The sequence below is a fragment of the Labrus bergylta genome, chromosome 8 (assembly GCF_963930695.1).
Source record: "Labrus bergylta chromosome 8, fLabBer1.1, whole genome shotgun sequence".
In the NCBI taxonomy this organism is placed as follows: Eukaryota; Metazoa; Chordata; class Actinopteri; order Labriformes; family Labridae; genus Labrus; species Labrus bergylta.
In genome coordinates this window covers 24,325,477-24,346,801 of record NC_089202.1, presented here as the reverse complement: position 1 = coordinate 24,346,801, position 21,325 = coordinate 24,325,477, and the positions used below count along the sequence as shown (strand labels likewise).

Below are 21,325 nucleotides of genomic sequence, written 5' to 3'. Positions count from 1 at the left end.
AAGTCTCTCCAGTCCTCCTGAGGTTTGATCCACAGAATCTAAAAGCTGCTTCAATGATTGGTTCTGCTTCTTGGGAGGACAGAGTACACCTGTTGTACTCCTGCTGGACATGAGGGGTCTGGATGACTCAGTTAGGTACCACAGTATAAAAACCTAACATTTGGGAACAATGGATCCTGAAAGAAAGGTTCATCTGTTTTAACTTTCATGTCTTTAGTGTACACACAGTTTTAAAATCTGTCCTTTGACTCACAGGAAGCCAGTGTAGAGATTTATTTATTGAATTAGATCATCGACATTAATCAACAAAACGGATCAAATTGCTTCAGAGAAGAAACGTGCAGAAGGTTTGACAGTTGCATCTCTCGTTTCAGATGTACTGCTCGCTTTGAACCAGCAGATGTCGCCCTTCACTTCCTGTCTGACTGCTCTCTCTTTTAATTGAATGACTGATGAGTAAATGAGTTCATGCTCCACTTCTCTCTAACCCCCCTCCTCTCTATATGACTCCCTGCCCCCCCCACACCCCACCCTCCTCTCCCCCTCAGCCAAAATAATAAAATGCTGACTTCTCAAAGTGCCGTTCGTCAGTATGCCTGTCTCAGCATAGCAGCCCAGAGGCCCGACATACAGGAGAGAGAGAGAGAGAGAGAGAGGGAGAGAGAGAGAGAGAGCGAGAGAGAGAGAGAGAGAGAGAGAGAGAGAGAGGGGAGGGGGTGTAAGGAAAAAAGAGAACCAACTTTCTAACTGCAGGCTCTGCCTCACCGAGGGGCTTCAGCACTGCGCTTCTGTGAAGGTAGGTGTGAGGCTGCTCCCTTCTGTCTCCGTCTCTGTGTGTGTGTGTGTGTGTGTGTGTGTGTGTGTGTGTGTGTGTGTGTGTGTGTGTGTGTGTGTGTGTGTGTGTGATCCACACTGTAATCATCCTTCCTGTTTTGGGGTTCAACGTTTTTCTTTTTTTTTAAGCCAGAGCTTTGCTGTGTGAGACTGTGGATTTGTGTTCAGGATGAAAGGTGGACATGTGTGGATCTGCTGCCCCCCCCCCCTCCCCAAAAAAACAAACAAAAAAACAAACAAACAGCTGTTTCTTTGCAGAAGTTTGCTCACTGTATACTTGATTGTATGTCATTGTCATGCCTCCATGGCTAACTCTTCTGTCCCTTTGTGGGAAGCGGGTGCTTGATGAAACTCTGTCACTCAGATGAAGCTATCTGCGTGGCATGCGGAGGGGTTAAGCCGTCCAATAACTGTCCATCGCTGCGGTGAGTTCGTCACAGGGGGATTTGGAGATGTTGTCTCTGGGGGGCTGCAGAGCTTGGAAATTGGGAAAGGAAGGTTTAGCGTGCTCTCTGCCTGCAGACCCCCCCCCCCCCCCCCCCGTCTAGTTAAGATCCATCAGTGTCTGACAGTCGTTCTGTCACTGGATTGAAATGTGTTTTGGTGACTGCTGATTCAGATTTCTGTGTGAAAAGTTGTTCCTGTGACTAAAGATACTTTTCTTATAATCATGCACGACCTGAAAACAATCTGCATGTCTTTAAAAACAACACCACACTGTAAACTGTCACATCGCACCACGTTTATGAGAAATATCTAATTGCACTTATTAGACACATTCACCTCACAGGTGTGCAGAAACATCGTACTTAAAGATATTTAAAATGAGGCGTGCATTGTTTGAAACACCTTAAAGAAGCTGCTGGCTCAGGAGACAAACTCTTATCAGACTGTAGACTTCATGTTACAGAGCAAAGAAACAGAGCCCTTTTGGGTCCTGACCCACTAGTTGAGAACCTCTGGTTTATAATGGGATGAGATCTAAAGCAGACAAATGCACTTAGTAAGATTTGACTTTTCTGCCGTGCACTTGATGCTTCTTTATGAATGTCTGCATTCGTTCTCTGCAGCAGATCAACATTTGGCTGCAGACTTCTTGCAGCTAAATGTTAAATTTAGCTTCAATATATAGAAACTTTAGAATCATTGTGTGCAATGTGCAACATGTCCAACCTTTTAATGTGCTCTCTGTGAAACTGCAGTGTGTAGTCCTGCTCTTTGCTTTGTTGTTTCTTTTGCTGCTGTTTACTCTGAAATGGCCCTGGTAAAGCTTTATCTTCTTATCTTCAAATGTTTCTTTCGAGTGACCCCCCCCCCCCCCCCCCCCATGCTGCTAAGTTGTTCTCTGGGCCTCAAAATGGTGCTCCGAGTCAGTCTGCAGGAGCAACCCGACCCCGGATGGATTCACACGGCTGGAAGAAGCTGACTTGTGAAGCTAAAATTAATCTGAGGGCAGATCTGGGAATGTTACACTCGGGCAGTGAGACTGCGGGGAAGGCGACCTGCAGAGGGTGACAAATCTTCTGAGCTGTCGGTGGCAACTTGTAGCTTTGAAAAAAAAAAAAAAAAAACTTTCCTCTGCTGATACTGAAGAGCTCTGCCCTACCAGAGGACAGAGTGAGAGCAATAAAGCAGAGAGAAGTCCCTTGCTGGTTTATTTTCTGCTCTGATAAAAAACAAGGGTAGAGTGTAAATCATCCCCGAGCATTTATGAGTGTGTAACCTTTGTCACTGTGAAATCCAAACCCATGTAATGATGTTTGACTCCTGAAACACCCAGTAACTCATCACTACCACTTACATCTGAAATAGAACTCCTCATTGGATTAAGACGACAAGAACTTGTAAGCTCGCATGCAATGAATCACGCTTTTATTGGATGAGACGACTCAGATGGAGCCGACAAAAATCAAGAAGCTCCACATGTCTGCATCAGACTTCAGAGCGAGCCCTGAACTCTCTGAATCAACGTTAAAAAGCTGGACGTCTGGTGCACATGCTTGTAGAGACTCAACAGATGGTTGGAGACTGAAGGACAGAACGGGTGGCGTTCACGGGGCCAGTTGGAGCAGCTGCTTTAAACATTTGCTCCGTGACATTTCCGATGAGTTAGCTGTTTAGATGTTTGAGCCCGTTCACAGCTTGCGGCTAAGATGCACCCACATGACGTTGTTGTTTGCTGCATTTTTGAGGAAGAAATTCAAGCTTGTTCTTCCTGATTTGATGTGATGTCACGCTGGCTTTGAGAAGCCCGGAAGGTCATAGGTCACCTTTGAACAAACAGCTGTGATCAGTGAGGAGCTGTTTGTCAAGGTTTTGTGTTCCTAAATGTTTTATCACTTACAGAATTTAGTTATTTAAGTCTGATCCCGAACATTTAAGCTGTTTTTAGTTCTTAAATCGTTAAAAAATGTTGATTTCCGATATTTACAGGATTATCTCAGAGTGCCATCACGAACGTTTCTTGTCTCGCACATCACATTGACTAAAAAGATCAGTATCATCGTAATGCATCATATCAATCAATCAATCTTTATTTGTAAAGTTCCAATCCATAACAAATGTTTTCTAAAAGGCTTTACTAAAGAGCGGGTAAAGACCTTTCTCGTTTTTTAAATATGTGATGGGGGAGATGGGATAATTTGGAGGAAGGATTTCTCCTTTGTATTCCTCTTGTTCCTGTTGTCCACACTTCCTCTCCGCTGAGGTGGAGGTCGGAGCAGGCCGTGCATGAATGAGGACGGCGGTGGTTGTGGGGACGACACAGTCTGATTGTGGAGGCTGGGAATCCGGGGAGCTCCGTCTACTCTCGGGTAGAGTAGACGGGGCTTCATATCTCTTTTTTGGTATCAACATAAACATATGACCCACTTCCAAACTGTGACATCTTTACTCCCTTCAAATAAAACTTATGTGACTGAACCTGCAGTCTGGTTTGCAGCGGGCTCTGACTATCAGTGAATCTTCCTCGTTTCAAATCGTCCCGTAGATTAAACTGCAGCCATCATGACAAAGTGGCCATCATGGCATTTTGGATATGCCACTTGGCCATTACATGAAACCTTAAACCTTTTTGGTCTTGGACGTATTATAGAAGAGGATACAGCTTTGGAGGCGGAGCCCCAATCATTCCTTTGAAACCTGCTCAGTGGCGCATGAAGCAAAAAAAAAAGTCTGACTTTTGCGTCCCGTCAAAGTCCTCTGATCTTCAGCATTGAGCCGATAGAGCATCATTTATGCTTTCCCCTTTATTCCACAGGAGTAGCCTTTATTGAAAACTCATTTTGAATCATCTTATTCAGCGAAGGTCTGTCATCCTACGTGTGGGGACTGGGCGGGCGGCGTCCTAGCGTCCTCTATTGACCAGCTGCCACTGGTTGCAGCCCTAGAAGTACGAGATGGTCTTTGTTTTCATAAATGCTGAAGAAAACTCTCCTTCCCTGTCCCCTCTGACAAACTCAGCAACTGAATTTTTCCTGAGTTTTCTAAAAACTCTGGATCTGTTTGGTGTTCTGTCCTCGTGCCTCGTTGTTCTTCACAGTTCTAACAACGTAATTCTCAGGAGAACGCTAAAATGATGTAATCATGATGACGGATTCCACTCTGACTTGTGAAGAAGAGGTCACACACGTCTTTAAATCAGCTCATGAACAACTTGTTCCAGGACCCCGACCGTCTGGAGAATATTAGATCAAAACTCTGACCCAGCCCTCTTTCAGACGTGGTTTTGAATATTTCAAATGCTGTAGCTGTCGTTAATCAGGCAGACGCACACTCCCAGCTCGGCTCATGACACGTCTCTCACAGAGACACAAACTGCAGGTGCAGGAGAGGGTTGAAATTTAAAGTGGAAAAAGAAACGTGTGCAGCGAGCTGGCGGTGGCAGGTGACAGCCACCCCTCCCCCTTTGTTTTGCTGCGTTAGAGAGGAGGGTCTGCTGGGACTGCAGGGGACAGATGTACATTCACAAACGTCCAGCCTGCTTCCAGGCTTCCTGGTATGTCAAACGTGTCGATTTAAATGTCACAACAAATGAAAACATGATGTTGGCCGAGTTTTATTTTCTCTTGTCAGCCAGGATCCGATCATTTCCACATTTCCACACTGCTGGCAAGGTTTAGGATTAGGGGAACAAATGTTCTGATCAAATTATAAAATATTGACATTACCTGGATAGTTAGTCCTTGATCTTAAAAACTCCAGAAAAGGTTTTAAAACCTCCAAACATGGTCAGCGTGGTCTCTGTACTTTATATTTCTTTCTCTAAGCAGCAGGCAGTTGGCACACATTCGTCTGAGCCCTTGCTCTTCGCTCAAGTGTCAGAAAACAGCCGAGAATTAAACTCAACAATAAGCGAGGCTCAAAGGCTTCATGCAGGCAAATCACATGAGCCTCGTTTGGATGGAGCCCGGGGGCCGCGTTCACTTCTTGATGCAAGCGCTGCTCCCTGAATCGGCCCCTACTACATCTACATCTGTGAGACCTCGTATCTGCTGGCTCCTCTGTACTCGCTCCCCCTCTTATAACCTTCGGATAACCTTCATCAGGAGCTCAACTCATCCTGCAACACAAATTCAGACTCTTGAACTAGCTCATCAACAGGAGCATGTTTGAGTGATTAGATGTTAGAGTTTGATTAGGCCACATGAGGAGAGGAATAAGAGGTACTGGGTCACGGCTTAATTCTGATGCTTTCCTAACCGTGTAAAACCGCCTCCTGTAACGCCTGTCAGGCAGCTTGTCGTCGACGCTGTGTGGCTCTAACGCGTAAAGCCAATGACACAAACACCGGATCACACGGCTGAGAGGAGGAAGATGGAGGAGGTTTAAAGGATGACAGGAAGGAGAGGACCAGGTGGAGGATAAATCCACCCAGGCTCAGTTTTTATCTCTGACGAGAGGTTTCACTTTACGACAGTCAGGCCAAAAAAAATCTAAGTCATAACCACGGGATAACTCACATTTTGTGGAAGGCCGCGTTCACACCTGTAGCTCGTTTGCTTTGTTCTGGTTCAGGTGATAAAATGATGCCGTGTTGTTTTTTCCTCTTCGGGTCATTTTGTTTTGTGTTCCCAATGAAACATTGTAAAGCGAGCCAACGCACGCAGGACTGTCCTTACACCGTCACTATGGTGACCAGGTGCCAACAGGCCACATGTGGGTCAATTTCAGAGCCTGTAAAAATGGGCGGAGCCACAGTCTGCTGACCTGTATGAGTGCGAGTGATGCACATTGTGGTCAACGTTGGTTATTCAGCTCTTGTTCTATCATGTTGTCTGTCTTTGATGCAGGGCAGGTTTAATTAGCCTTAAAGTGTGTATCCATTCATGTGGCTACAGACAGTCACAAGACGTGTGTGTGTGTGTGTGTGTGTGTGCGTGCGTGCGTGCGTGCGTGCGTGCGTGCGTGCGTGCGTGCGTGCGTGCGTGCGTGTGCGTGTGCGTGTGCGTGTGTGTGTGTGTGTCCTTCCTAATGACGTGTAATCTGATCGGTGAGTCAGACCAAACAGACGTAACCTTGTGAGGACGGTTGCGGTCACATTGTTTGTGTGTCAGAAACAGACGAGTAAAGGCTGATTTATCTTCAGGTTCTGAAGGTCGTTGAACATCTTTGAGTTAAAACGGACCTTTGGAGCTACTTGTTGCAGTTTAAAATTTGGAAAGTCCTTGACAGTTGCACTGAACTGACGTCTGCAGAATTAATTTTTAGCAGTGTGAGCACATCTCACCTGAACTTTCCCCCCTCCTCTGACTCTCATTCATTTTTAAATTGTTCACTCAGGTCCTTCGTCTGGGATCTTCAAGGTTCTTTATTCTGCATTTTTCATCTTACACTGTTGTACACAGCGTACACAGCCCGATTTGGACCAAATTTCTGAGTCGTACGTTTCATTTTCAAGTACAGCCCGATCACACATCGCACACCACTAAGGCACGATGGCCAATCACGGCTCGATCATCTGCTCCTGAGGTCAGACGGTTTTCTGGCACGTTTGATATTTTGGCCGTACGACTGCACACACACACGCACAGTGAGAGCAGAGCCACGTGCCGATTCCCCCACTTCAGGAGGTTTTTATTTTTTTACTTAATTGTGTCTGCACAAAAATCGCCATGGCAACAGCAGGCAAGCCTGATTGATCTGTCGCCCCCTTCCGATCATGAAAGAAACGTTGGCAGGAAATATCTTCAGACCTCAAGCTGACCAAGAATGAGAGAGAGAGAGAGAGAGAGAGAGAGAAAGAGAGAGAGAGAGTTCCACCACGACACCCGATGTTCACTTACAGTCGTACACAGAACGCCGGGCTTTAGCTGCAAGAGGCTCACTGTGTTTCCAAAGATGTTCACACTCTAGTTTTTAAGAAGCCGTTTTGCACATTTCGGGAGATTTTTGCTTTCGTAGATGTAGAAAAATAGAGCAAAAGTTCAGGTTAAGGCTTTCTAAATATCCCTTTTAATTAGAGCCTGAGCATGAATGTGATTCCATACCTGCTGTGAGACGTCTCGTGTTGCCATCACAGATGTTAATGGATGCTGACAAGCAGACTGGCTTATTGAGACCACAGTCTGTGACCTGGACTGTGGTGGGTTTTCTTTTCTGGCCAAGTTGGGATGAAAATTGGACTGAAAATGTAAACACTGGACTTGACAAACCCGATAGCTGCATTACTCATACTGACGCTGACTTATTGTTGTGGTATTTCTCAGTTTGAGGGCTCTGTCGTGGCGTTTGAACGTTCTGCACTCCGCTGCATCAAACACTGTGAGTTGTTAATGTGTTTGAGGCTTTTCATGTGTGTGTGCCGCTATGTTTCGGGTGTGTCCACTTCTGTGTGAACGAGTGTCCGTCAATGATAAATTAGGGTTTGTACCCCCCCCCCCCCCCACGCGCTCTGTGTTATGCTATTCTTAGCAGCTGTGTGGTGAGCTAAGGGTTTAGAGTTACAAAGACTCTCTCTCTTTCTCTCCCTCTCTTTCACTTCTCTGCCTCGCTCTACTTCTTTCCCTGTCAAACTGCGGGCCATCAGTGGGTGGTTCTTCACCTCTCGAATGCTTAAAGGTGAAAATGAAGCTTACGTAGGCGTGTGACATGAGGGATACTGCAGCATATTTAGACAGACTCTGCACTCCTGAGTATTGGAGATGCATTATTAGAAATGCGTCTATTATTATCAGCATCACATTATTGAAGCGCTCTGGACGGGGGGGAGCTGATAGGCTCTGTGACCATCATGACAGTTGCAGGGGGTCCCCTGGTAAAATAAGGACAAAGGGATTTACTGTTGAAGTCATTTGAACCTCGGTTCACCTTTGGCTGGATGTTCTGTGATGTTTGTGTAAAAATTAAGAACTAAATCAGGTCAAAATAAAATATTATATCAGCTCTTGAACTTTTTTTTAAACTGTGCTCTACAGACTTTCTTTAAGACTGAGTTTAATCATTAAAAGATCTCATATTATCCTCATTGTCTGTCTGTGAAACCTATAGAGCAGCTTTACATGATTACCAGCTCAAAAAACTGCTTATTTATCTGATACCGGCATCAGTAAAAACCCTAATTTCAGCATGAAACAGTTTGTTCGAGCTGCTGTCTCTTTAAGGCCCCACTTCCCTACATGCCCACTTCCTTCTGATTGGCCAGCTCTCTGGAAGCCTCCTGGGCGGGGCAGAACGCTGAAGGGCTGCCAGGGGAGGACTGCTCTCTAAAAATGTGTCTCTAGTCCGTCTAAACCCTCCAATGATGAGAAAAGTCCATCCTCTCCGTCTTGCCTGCTCCACTGTTCAGAAAAGGTGTGCTCAAGCAGGCCGTTTGGAGATTTTCCCTTCATGACATCACAAAGGGCAGTAACCCCTCCCCCAGGTGGGTGACACTCCCACAGCTAGGTGTTTGTTCTGCCCTCTGAGTCTGCCTTCTCACTGTAAACAATAGGACGTGGAGCAAGAAAGCCCGAGACACCCAAGCCCTTCCAGAGAGGGGGCGTGGTCAGACACAGCTCATTTACATATTTAAAGATACAGACACAGAACCAGCCTGTTCTGAGCAGGGCTGAAATAGAGGGGTTTATAAACATGATCAAATACAGGATCAGAGTGGATTTAGAACAAGGATGTTTTGAGGAGTTTTGAGATTTACTTACACTGGATGAAGAGGAGGAGAATATGTCATCTTTAAGCGAAAATTACGTCCATCAGGATGCTAATTCTGTTAGCCCTATTGGTAATTTCCATTATGTGTTACCATCAAGCTAATAAACTATCCAAACTATGAATATTGAGCAGACATGTTTAACCCTCTCTCCTCCTCTCTCTCTGTCTCCTACAGTGTCCTCTTACCTAGGGGTGTGCCGCGGGTGTGTATGAGGGAGTGTGTGTGTGTGTGAGCCAGAGCTTTAGGAGCCATGTCGGACCCCAGGGACATCGACGAGGATGCCATCCTCAAGGGACTCAGTCCTGAGGAGATTGATCAGCTGGAGTACGATCTGCAGGAGATGGACCCAGAGGTACGAGGGGGAGCACTTCATACGTCTTTCACTGCTTTAGATTTATGCTCCAGAAGCAAGCGTAAATCTAGTGGTTTGTTAGCATGGTCCGAGTATTCCTGACACCGGCTCTAAACTGTTTTGGAACAATAACCTGCAGGATGAGACATGCAGTCTCCTTGTTGCCCCCCCCCCTCCCTCCCTTTATCGCGTCTTGAGTTAAAACCATAACGTACAAGAAATCATAAACAAGAGACAAAAGGCCAAAAGATCAACTGAAGTATGAAATCCTACAGCCTTCTCAAGCGGTTAACCCAAGTGTTGCCATAACAAGGTTTCCCAGAATGAAATGAAACATGATTTAGGCTTTTAATTCACAACACAAAATGTCCTCAGGAACTCAGGGCTGGACCTGCTTGTCCACAACTGGAACCAGGACTCAAGTAAAACCAGAGGGAACTTTATTTTACCCCCCAAAAGGTCCCTGCTCATATAGTTGTAGTACAAATAGAGACGTACAAATAGGGATGTTGATACTAAATAAATTTTACCCCAGTCTTTACTCACAGCTTTTAAAAAGAGTGATCCCTCTCTGAAGAAGGATTTGTTTAAGACTCAACTCAAGACTCAATCAAAGAGTTTCTCCTTAATCCCACCTATCCAGACTCTGAACTAACTTCCTGTTTCCCAGTCTTACATCTGCACATGGTAAATGGATGGTAAATGGACTTGAGCTTAAATAACACTTTTCTATTCTTACAACTACTCAAAGCGCCTTTACACTGCATGTCACACCCACCCATTCACACACTGATGGTAGTTATTGCTATGTAGTATCATCCATCAGAAGTAACTAATCCCATTCATACACCACCACCGAAGCAGCGGGAGCAATTCAGGGTTAAGTGTCTTGCCCAAGGACACATCGGACATGTTGCCCAGCTGGGGATCGAAACCCTTGACCTTCCAGTTGAGAGGCGACGACTCTACCAACTGAGCCACAGCCGCTCCATCAACATAACATTTGACCCTTTGCTCTCCCAGAATGCCATGCTGCCTGCTGGCTTCCGGCAGCGTGACCAGACGAAGAAGACCCCAACAGGTCCGTATGACCGTGACGCCCTGCAGCAGCACCTGGAGAAGCAGGCCATGGAGCACCCGGACAGGGACGATCTGGTGCCCTTCACCGGGGAGAAGAAAGGTGAGAGACACAATGCACAGAACATCTTAAAGTTTGAATCTCCATGGACTGTTGTCCTCCTCCTCCACTCAGCTCTTAAATGTTGTTCTCTGTGATGCACCACTGCACAGCAGCTCAGGCTCCGTCTGTGTTGAGGTTTCTGCAGCTCACTGACTTTTGGGGCCGTTTCCATCACACTGACATGTCCAGAGCTCCACCAGGGAGATGATTACACTGAGATACTGAAACAGGCTGTTTGCAAATGGATTCCCACGGAGCTCATCGGATTAATGGGAACAAATTAAGGAACAGGCATCTTCATGTCCTGTCAAAAATGAGTCTTCGTTGTGAGTCACCGCTGAAATTGTGAGAAAAGCACAAAGAAACAGCTAAAACCGAAAGATTTAGGCTCCAGTGGAAAATAAGGTCTTTTAAAGCTGGTCCATAAATCCCCTGATAAGCCTCGGCTCATGTTTTGGGAAACATGATCCGGGCAGAGTTTTGACCAAAACAGAGACAAATTCACGCTTTAAAACGATCCGACTGAAGAATCCACTTTAAGATAATGACAATTTACTTGCACACTGATGCAAACCAAACAACAGAACATTTTACTCTCTGTCTGACTCTTGTTAATTCTCTTCTCTTGGCGCCTTCTGGTCATCATCGTCCGTCCAGTCTTTCTGTCTGCCATTGATTTTCAAACCTCTCTCTGCATCTCTGATTGTCCCCCTGCCTTTTTCTTTTCTTTAATCCAATATCTTAACTCATCCTTTCTTTCTCTCTCTGTCTCCAGGAAAGACCTTCGTGTCAAAGACGAAGAAAGAGATCCCTGCACACGAGCAGATTGTCCTGGAGCCGGAGCTGGAGGAGGCTCTGAAAAATGCCACAGACGCAGAGATGTGTGATATTGCAGGTTAGAAAAACACAATAATGATGCTTTCCATGCACCTAACAAAACTCCCCCAAAACATCCTGATATTATCGGAGTGAGCTGCAAGTGTGAACGGAAGCAGCTGCATTTTTCATGTTGTCTTTCCCCCGAAAAAGCAGGCCTGATAACTGAAGGCTCTACCTCCCATAGTACATTTGGAGACTGTAGGTACCACGAGCAGGCCTGATAACTGAAGGCTCTACCTCCCATAGTACATTTAGAGACTGTAGGTACCACGAGCAGGCCTGATAACTGAAGGCTCTACCTCCCATAGTACATTTAGAGACTGTAGGTACCACGAGCAGGCCTGATAACTGAAGGCTCTACCTCCCATAGTACATTTAGAGACTGTAGGTACCACGAGCAGGCCTGATGACTGAAGGCTCTACCTCCCATAATACATTTAGAGACTGTAGGTACCACGAGCAGGCCTGATGACTGAAGGCTCTACCTCCCATAATACATTTAGAGACTGTAGGTACCACGAGCAGGCCTGATAACTGAAGACTCTACCTCCCATAGTACATTTGGAGACTGTAGGTACCACGAGCAGGCCTGAAGGCTCTACCTCCCATAGCACATTTAGAGACTTTAGTTACCACGAGCAGGCCTGATGACTGAAGGCTCTACCTCCCATAGTACATTTAGAGACTGTAGGTACCACGAGCAGGCCTGATGACTGAAGGCTCTACCTCCCATAGTACATTTAGAGACTGTAGGTATCACGAGCAGGCCTGATGACTGAAGGCTCTACCTCCCATAGTACATTTAGAGACTGTAGGTACCACGAGCAGGCCTGATGACTGAAGGCTCTACCTCCCATAGTACATTTAGAGACTGTAGGTACCACGAGCAGGCCTGATGACTGAAGGCTCTACCTCCCATAGTACATTTAGAGACTGTAGGTATCACGAGCAGGTCCTTACCATTTAGAGCTTTGTAAGTGAGTATTCTAGATTTTACAGGGAGCCAGTGCAGAGAAGCCAACACAGGAGTATCAGAGTGTCCTCAGTGTGTCCTCAGTGTCTCTGACCCACATAGCTCCATCATACAGACCCAGTTATCTCTGGTCAGTTAGCTCCATATTGTTTCTATGCTCAGCGGTCCCAGGCTCACAGACATGGGCAGACATGCGATGGGTTCTAATTCCCCACGGTCAGCAACACAAAAATAAATAAGCCTGGCTGCGGGCCACTAAGGGAAGGGTGGAGTGGACATGGAGGCGGTGGGGGCAAAGATACTGTATCTGTTTACAACAAATGCAGGGGGAAGCTTCTGTGTTTGCAGATAGACGAGCGACAGTTTGTTTCCTGAGGAGCGAAGACAGTTTTATGAGAGACATGTTGTAGGAGTCGATAATATTTATTTATTGTCTGTTTACCACGGTATCTGATTTTTTAAATTTTATTATTGGAAGATGACCAAAAATATCTAAAACTAAACTAATAAAACACTAATTCACATCAATTAAAACCTTAAAACAGCTTTTAGAATAAATGTTGTTTTCAATCAAATCCAAGCGGTAATGAAGCCGATGCTGTAAATGAAGTGTGTAAAATCCTGCAGTTCCTCAAGTGTCCACTAGAAGGTGGCTGCAGAAGCACAGGAAGTCACATACACACCCATTCTAAAAAGCCTGTTTTTACAGCAGAGATTAACATGTTTACAGCCTGGTTCAAAAAAACCAAATAGGTCTGATTAGCTCATGTCTCGATCGACACACACTGTACGGGGGGGGGTGAATGTTTTGATGACTCATCAGTTTTGATTTAATGAAGGATAAGAGTTATTCACAATAAGGCGTGTAGCTGACCTGATTGACAGGCGGGCGCGGTGTAACGGTTTGTCAGGAGGCTTAAAACCCGTCTCAGCTCCAGCTCTCAGCCTGACAGAAAGTTATGCCGACTGAAAGTTAGGCTTATTCCTGATTGAACACCCGTAAAAAACACAATGACACTCGAACAGGCTGAACAGACGGGCAGGCATCCGGAAAGCCGGAGCAGGGGAGCCTATTTGTGCGGCTCTATCAGCCTGTCAGGGAGACCACTGCCGTTTTAACCCTGGATATAGTCCAGCTGAGGATTAAACCTCAGTTAGCCTCTGTCAGTCTTTTGTGTGGGCTTTTTGGCAAACAGGCTAAAGGGGGATGAATAGCTTGGCCGTCGCGCTTCAGGAGCTCAGCGCAGTAATGGTCCAACAAGTCTCCCTGGTGACTTCATTTTGACCTTTTTTTATACTCTAACATGTTGCTATATGGAGCTTTTTATTTAACTGTGGTATGGTTTGTGCTGTAAAGCTACCGTGGGTTATTCTAAGAGCTAAACTGGAAGACGAGGGGGTGTTTATGGTCGGTAACGCCCCCCTGAGCAGGCAGCTGTCTCCCTGGCCTCCCTCTCCTCACAAGGCCCTTCCCATGATGCCCCCCACACCGGGTCAGGAAGCTGGGAAGGTGGACTGAGGGTGGAGAGGGGAGGGGAGCAGGGGGGGCGTGGGGTGCTGTCACAGCAGTCAACATGTGACACAAATTGGCATGTTACAACAAGAGCATAGAAAACCAGCAGGTCTGCCCTCTGCTGGTCATACATGGTAACTGCAGGATTCAAACCGTTATGGTTAATTGAGCAGCTGCTGTTGATGATATTCACTGTGAAAATATTGCTTGTCATATATTTAAACCTTACCCGTGCTTCAGGGATTTTGAAACAAATGTTTCTCCAAGATATGAATTACTCTGATTTTTATCAGAGTTCACACCTGCGGAAACTGAAAAACTCTCCAGTGAAGAACCTTTGATTTGCATCAGTTTTGGCGCCCACTGTGGACAAAGTTGCACCTTTTCTCTCTCTGTTGATCATCACCCCACGTTAAAGTTCTGTTTTCTGTTGAACACGATCATAATCAAAAAAAATTTCTAGCATCAATCGCCTCATGTGACACGAACCCGGCGGCAGCGTTCACTCAATCTTCTTAAACTGTTCCAACCTGTTGTGTAGTCATTTACTTGCACACACACATGACACTGTGTGTGTTCGTGTGTGTTCCTTTAAAAGATTATGCTTTTAACCATCACTGATGTATTTAATGTATCGAGTAATTATTCAACTTTCTGCTCTTCTGGCTCTCACGTCTGTGAAGTTTGAAATGGAGATTTGGACAGTCACAGTCCCTTTCTTAATAACGTTTGTTGTTTTTTTAAACTGTTTCAACATGGATTTGCTTTAGGGACGTTCAAGGCCTTCCCTCCGTCCCTCTCAGGTTTTAACTTGAATAAATGTCATGTTTCCTCTGGGACTCTGGAAACTGCGATAACAGCCAGTGGACGAGTTTCCTGCTGAACTCAGACACCGATATTCTTATCTCATCAAACAGAAACGCGCAGCAGAACAAGAAGCGAGGAAACACAGCTGGGCCGCTTCTTGTTTTGGGACTCTGCTGGGTCCAAACCAGACTAACACTTTGGGAGATCCGTCCAGGACACATGATGTGACCTCACTCAGACATCACAGATGTTTTTTTTTAATCCTGATTGTGTTTCTGTCCTCGCAGCCATCCTTGGGATGTACACTCTGATGAGCAACAAGCAGTACTACGACGCTCTGGGCACCACGGGCACCATCGCCAACACAGAGGGCATCAACAGTATGTATGACATCATCACATACAGCTCCTTTTTCATTGGTCAAGATCATTCAGTAACTCGTATACAAAGAAGCACTAAAAAATGAACACTGGAACGACTCAGTGTCAGGTTTTATCTCATTGCTTTGTACGGAAGCCCCAAGCGGACCTGCATACTGATATTTTTTTATGCTGTTTTCCCGTGATAGAGACAAAATTTCTGCTATTTTCTTGAGATCCCAACTCCTTTATCTCGTAATCTACGGATTACAGCGCTGGTTTTACCGTGATAACTGGTTGATTTATCAAGATCTCGGGAAAATGGCTGCAAATGAAGTCGTATTCTAGGAAAAAACAAGCGATTTTATCCCAAGATTACAAGATAAATCAGTCAAGAACTCAAGAAAACAACCTGAATTTCTTCATTTTCACAGGAAAACTGAGATAAAAGCAATGTTCTGATACTGATATATGTCCGCATGCGGCTTCCATAGATTTACATAATTTTATAATACACCTTTAAATGCTATCTTTGGGAAAATAAAACAAACAAGCAAAGCGTCAGTGCTGATATTTTAAAGATACTTTAAATGTTCTGAACAGGAAACAGGAGTGGAGGTTACTTTAGATAAATAATTATTAATAATAATAATAAATAATAGCATTTTGATCTTTGTTTAATCTTAGTGAAGCCTTTTATGTGTCAAACTCGATCATATGCCGATTATTACCGTTAAAGAAATATTAAACAGAATGTAACTTAATGTATTTCACTTGCTGTGTGTTGCTTCTCCTGCAGGTGTAGTGAAACCAGATCCATTCAAGATCTTTCCCGAAGAGCCGCCCAACACCACCAACGTGGAGGAAACCCTGGAGAGAATCCACAACAACGACAGCAGCCTGACTGAAGTCAACCTCAACAACATCAAGGTCAGCAGAACACGGAGGAACAGAGAGCCTGAATCACTAAAGGATTGCACGGATTCACCCAGATGGTTACATGCGTCACAAACATTTCCACCTCTGTGTGCCTACAAAATAAAAGCTCTGCAACTATGACTTCGACGTTACTATGATTGATATGGCCAGGGGTTAAATCAGTCAGGGGTTGGAGTCGTTACCATGGCGACGATGTGAGTGTTGTTGTTGTCTTTGAGTCATACTTTATCACTCCATTTAAGGAGGAAGCTTTATCTTGAAGGGTGAAAACTCATCTCACATGTTAAGAGTGTCTTCTTGATAAAGTTTAAAAAAGTGTAAAAAAGTTTCTCATCATCTTTATGTGGACAGAACTGAGCTCAGTCAGTGTGAGAGTGCAGCGAAGAGAGAATAGGTGCAGATAGCTTCTCTAGACATTCACACAATAAAAACAAGAGCAAACTGCAAGGAGCACGACGGCAGAAATCTATTCTGAATCAGGCTCTGAGAGGTTAACAGGTTAACAGGTTTCTATAAAGGATCAGACAAAATATATTTTCAAACACACATACTTTTTTTTTTTTTTTCATGTATAGCTCTGTAAATCCTCCACATATGTGAAACTCTAATCCTAAAGTTGACGCCCTTCCGTCTGTGATGCAGGACATTCCCATCCCAACACTCAAGGAGATCTTTGAGGCGATGAAGGGAAACTCTCAGGTCGAGTCTCTGAGCATCGCTGCGACCCGCAGCAACGACCCTGTGGCCTTTGTGAGTACAACATAAAAATAATGTTTGATTGCAACAACGAGGCTGACAAATATTGTTCATACATTGTTTGTGTTTGGGGTTTAAAAAAAATACAATTTCTTATTTAATCAGTGAGATCTGTAGTGACTGAAAACCAGAGAAGGTAGGCGGTTTTAAGGCACCCCCACACGGCCGTTTTGGACGCCCCTTGGTTTGCCAGATATGAGAGCAGTTATCAGGTCAAACCAACAGGTGTTGCAGAGATGGAAGCGGGCAAGAGAAGTGGTTCAGATAGAAGTGATTGTACCTGACCTAAAAAGCCTCTGCATGTTTCTAATAAGCTCCACGAGCAGAAACGTGCTCAAACTAGGATCAATATTGGAGATGCTTTTGAAAAATGGAGAGAGGTTAGAACACAGAAAGGTTTACAGACTGATGCAGAGCTGGCTAAACACTGAAGCTTCAGTGTCCACCACATGGCAACCTGTGCATCGACTCTAGAGAGAAGGGGGCGGGGGGAGACAGCTCTCTATGATGTTTAGAATTTGGACTGCAGTACCCATTTTAACCACCAGGTGTCAGAGTCACATATTGCTCCTATAAACCTTGCAAATAGTGAATTTCCTGCTTTTCTAACTTTAAAAACAGAATAGATTACCATTTCTTGCTCAAGGTGACTTGAGTTGTAGTTTGCTTTACTCATAGTTTACCTCTTAACATTTTCATACAAAGACAGAATGAGAACTGTAAAACAAAATACAATATTAGTATGTGTTTTGACGTGACTGAACTTTCCACTTTCACACTGTACAACTATTCTCCTAATCTACCAAATTGGTGATTTGGTGACTATTAATCCTGATTCTTTCTAAACTGGTGGATTTCAGGGTTTAATGGGGTAGCACAAAAGACTAAGAGGATTTCTAAGTTCAATTTATTGGGCAACATTTGTGAGAATTTAGTTTTTCAGTGCTCCATGAGATTTATTTTCCAAAGGTCACAAAGCGGGAGCTTGGAAAGTAAGAGTTTGGTCGTATTTTGTGGATGTAGTTCTCAATATTTCCCACTTTGTGTTCACGTGTGTGTTGCAGGCGTGTGCTGAGATGCTGCAGGAGAACACCAGCCTGCAGAGTCTTAACATCGAGTCCAACTTCATCACCGCCGATGGCATGATGGCGATCATCAAAGCTGTTGCCAAAAACGTCTCACTGGTGGAGCTCAAGATTGACAACCAGGTCTGAAACATGCACCAAAACCAATGAAAGTAACGTGTATCGACTCCAGTCAGTAAACAGTTTATTAAATGTGTTTTTTATCCGAATTCCTGGAGTATGTGTTGCTTTACTGAGCTGCTCGTCTCGTCTCTTCTCTTGGCTACAGAGGCAGAAGTTGGGAGACTCGGTTGAAATGGAGATCGCCTCCATGTTGGAGAACAACTCCAGCATCCTCAAATTCGGATACCATTTCACGCAGCAGGGTCCCCGCGCCAGAGCTGCCATGGCCATCACACGGAACAACGACATGAGTAAGAAACACACTCATTTAAAAACAGAAACACAGAGAAAATATGTGACAGGAAAAGTCCAGCAGAAATCAAAATATTAGAGGCTAATTTGTGATTTCTGAGGTTGCCAGGCGTTATTCTAAGATTTCCCGACTTGTTATTTGATGGAGTTAAATGTTCTCTTCGGTCTAATTCCTGATATTTCTTTCTGATATTTTTATTCTTCTGCAGTTCGCCAGCAGAGATTAAGATGAGAACGACGAGTAGCTTAAAGAAGAACAACCTGCAAACTGCCATCGTGCCGTCTTTCCCAGAGTCTAAATGAATCATCCCAAACGCAGCTGGATCACCGTGCATGGTGCAACCCAATTAACATCCATGTCAGATCATTTCATTTCATTTACCATATCCAGCTTTTTGTAGACTGCTGAATTATCATAAAGGCATGTATAGGTCACAAGCAAAAATGTGAAGTGTCTTTTTTTTAAAAATGCTTTTAGTTTGTGCATTGCCAACGTCATCCCAAACCCCCCAAAAAATTAACTCTTCATTCATGGAGAAAGATTTCTAATGTGGTGCTATCTGTTGGAGGAAACGAAACTGTAAATACTTTAAATAAAATATATATTCAAGTATTTCTTCTAAATGTTTGGCAAGTTTAATTTGATTGAATCTGCACCTTTTTGTCTTTAATATTTCAATCAAGCGGCAACCTGCGTTGTTGTACAATGAAGCTTATGTGGAATAGAGGAAAGACAAAAACAACCCTAACGGAGCCCGTGCTCGCTCTCTTCTAGCCCAGCCTGTCCCGCTAACTGTATTCATGTTTCTATTTATCTATTGGAGGGGGGCGGATCCTGGCCAAACTGGGTCCGGCAGAGAATCTAACCTCTAATGTGGAATTGCAAAACAAAAAGTGCAGTTCCTCGAGTGTCCACTAGAGGCTGGCTGCAAAAGCCCCGGAAGTCACATACACACCCATTCTAAAAAGCCTGTTTTTACAGCAGAGATTAACATGTTTACAGCCTGGTTCAAGAAATAATTTTGGTCTGAACGGTTCCTGTCTTTCTCCGCACACACTGTACGGGGAGTGACTTGTTGTATAACACATCCGTTTTGATTCTATAAAGGATAAGAGTTATTCATAATTAAGGGCGGTAAGTTGTGGCTGTTTGTCAGGAGGCTTACGGCCGCCTCAGCTCCACCTTCTTTGCTTGTTACTTGATTAAAAAGGTTGTTTGAGTCAACATTTTCAACGTGGCGACCGCCATGAAAAACTCTGCTTCAGAAAACAATGGCTGACATCACAGAGACTACGTCCATGTTTTATACAGTCTATGATTTCAATGATTACGACTTCTATGACATCTGCTGAATAAAAAGGTTGCACATCCTTCCTCTAATGATGTCATTCATGATGAAAATGCACCCATATTCTGAAAATGATAATTCATTTTTATGAATGCTTTTTCGTTGAGATTCTGATCACCAGTTGCTCCGTTCTTTAGTGAACATTAAGTGATAGTTTCCCGCTCTGTTCACTGACATATACTTCCACTAATGAACCTTCATTTTAAGAATCGTCTCTTTAATCCCTCTAAGTCTCTCCGGATCCTCTCACTTCCCTCAAGCACCTGACTTATTTTTAAAACTCTGACTGGAAACATGACCTGGTCGGCTGGGCTTCAGTTACCTTGTTCCAAATATAAGAAGCCACTTTAAGAGGGTTGGCACCCCGCGTGCACCCGCAGACATTTACGGACAGAAACAGCTGCTAACCTCGGAGGATTTTCACAGCATTGCCGGAGTTCCTGCGCCGCCTCCCCTCCTGTCTTTCACCTGCTTTCTTTATTTCTTAAAAAAACCCATATTTAATGTTGAGTTTTACATGCCGACAAGCAGAAAACAGATTATTTAGTCTTCTCAGAGGATTTATATGAAGTAGCATTTGGCATTTTAAAGGCCTCTCTGTGCCAAAATCTATTCTGAGTGTTCCTCTTCCTTTTCATCGCTCTTAAGATAAAAACAGGTGTATATTTTTAATGCACGGCTTGATTTCATTGATATGGGTTCATATCAAACTATGCCTGTTTTATAGGAAAGAAAAATAAGAAAAATGTGGAATATAAACATGAAATAACTTCAAGGAGGAATGTGCGGTTTTGTGATCCAGTAGGTGTCGCCCTTGAGCTCCAGCATGAAAGCAAAACAAACTGCTGTTTGGCCACGCCTCCTCCATACTGAAGCCTCCGCTCTCCTCCAACGACACACCTCCAACACCCTCCACTTGCGTTCGCATGGAGTTTAGCTCAAGCGGTGGAAAAAACTGTTCTTTGCTTGAGCTGCAATCACCTGTGTACTGCATTGTTGTGTTAGCATGCTAATGTTAGCGCTCTTTAGTTAGCTCATAGCTTCATAACATGACATGGAATGGCAGTGATTTAAAAACTCTTATGTGGTGCTGGTTATCCGAGCTCTGAAACGATGAAGTGAGCGTTCTTTGGACACATATTTGCGGCGTCATCAGAAACTAACCCGTGTTAATTCCCTCCGCCTCCACCCGCTGACCCTGGTGGTGTTATTCAATTCATACCGACGGTGCTCAAAGTGTCTCTGGGTGAAGAATGCTAACCAGTGGATTCACTTCCACCATTAGCACCAGTAGAGCCTGAATCAGCGCAGAGCAGAGTGAGGGTCAGTCCTGACAGAGAGGTCATGGCGCTCATTTAAAGGGTTATAATAGACAACAAAGGGCGATGGAAATAGTCGCTCTTGTCCTGCAGGTCAACAGACATGTTCAGCTTTCAGTGCTGCGCTCATTATCCCGGCGGGTCGAGACATAATGTTGATGTTTGAGAGGTTAATGTTCCAGCAAGTTTGTAACGATCCTCTGAATTAAAAAAAAATGACAAACAAAACAAAAAAAAAACAGATAAACTTAAGTTAGAGTACAAGAAACAATATGTGAAGTTGTTGGCATGTAAATAAAAAGAGGACCTAGATCATAGACTGTAAATATGAATGTTTGAAGCCTGAGTGACGTCACCCGTCTGTTCCTGCAGGGGGCACTGGAGTCCCATCGATGGCGGTCTCCATGTTGGAAATGC

General features: G+C 44.4%; 1 protein-coding gene across 1 annotated transcript; it reads left to right on the top strand.

The window, feature by feature from the left end:
- Positions 1-639: 639 nt before the first annotated feature.
- On the top strand, positions 640-19,611 carry tmod4 (tropomodulin 4 (muscle)). Its single transcript, XM_020653988.2, has 10 exons — positions 640-796; positions 9,158-9,335; positions 10,359-10,515; positions 11,291-11,410; positions 14,975-15,067; positions 15,846-15,976; positions 16,628-16,735; positions 17,806-17,949; positions 18,095-18,239; positions 18,450-19,611. Exons 2-10 carry the CDS (start codon positions 9,234-9,236, stop codon positions 18,470-18,472), a joined length of 1,023 nt encoding a protein of 340 aa, XP_020509644.1. The 5' UTR covers positions 640-796; positions 9,158-9,233; the 3' UTR covers positions 18,473-19,611.
- Positions 19,612-21,325: the final 1,714 nt, after the last annotated feature.

Excerpts from the sequence above, each read along its gene's own strand:
- tmod4 (XM_020653988.2), top strand. The coding sequence starts at position 9,234 with ATGTCGGACCCCAGGGACATCGACGAGGATGCCATCCTCAAGGGACTC. Across the intron at positions 15,977-16,627 it reads TCAACCTCAACAACATCAAG|GACATTCCCATCCCAACACT; the intron begins GTCAGCAGAACA and ends TCTGTGATGCAG. Across the intron at positions 16,736-17,805 it reads GCAACGACCCTGTGGCCTTT|GCGTGTGCTGAGATGCTGCA; the intron begins GTGAGTACAACA and ends TGTGTGTTGCAG.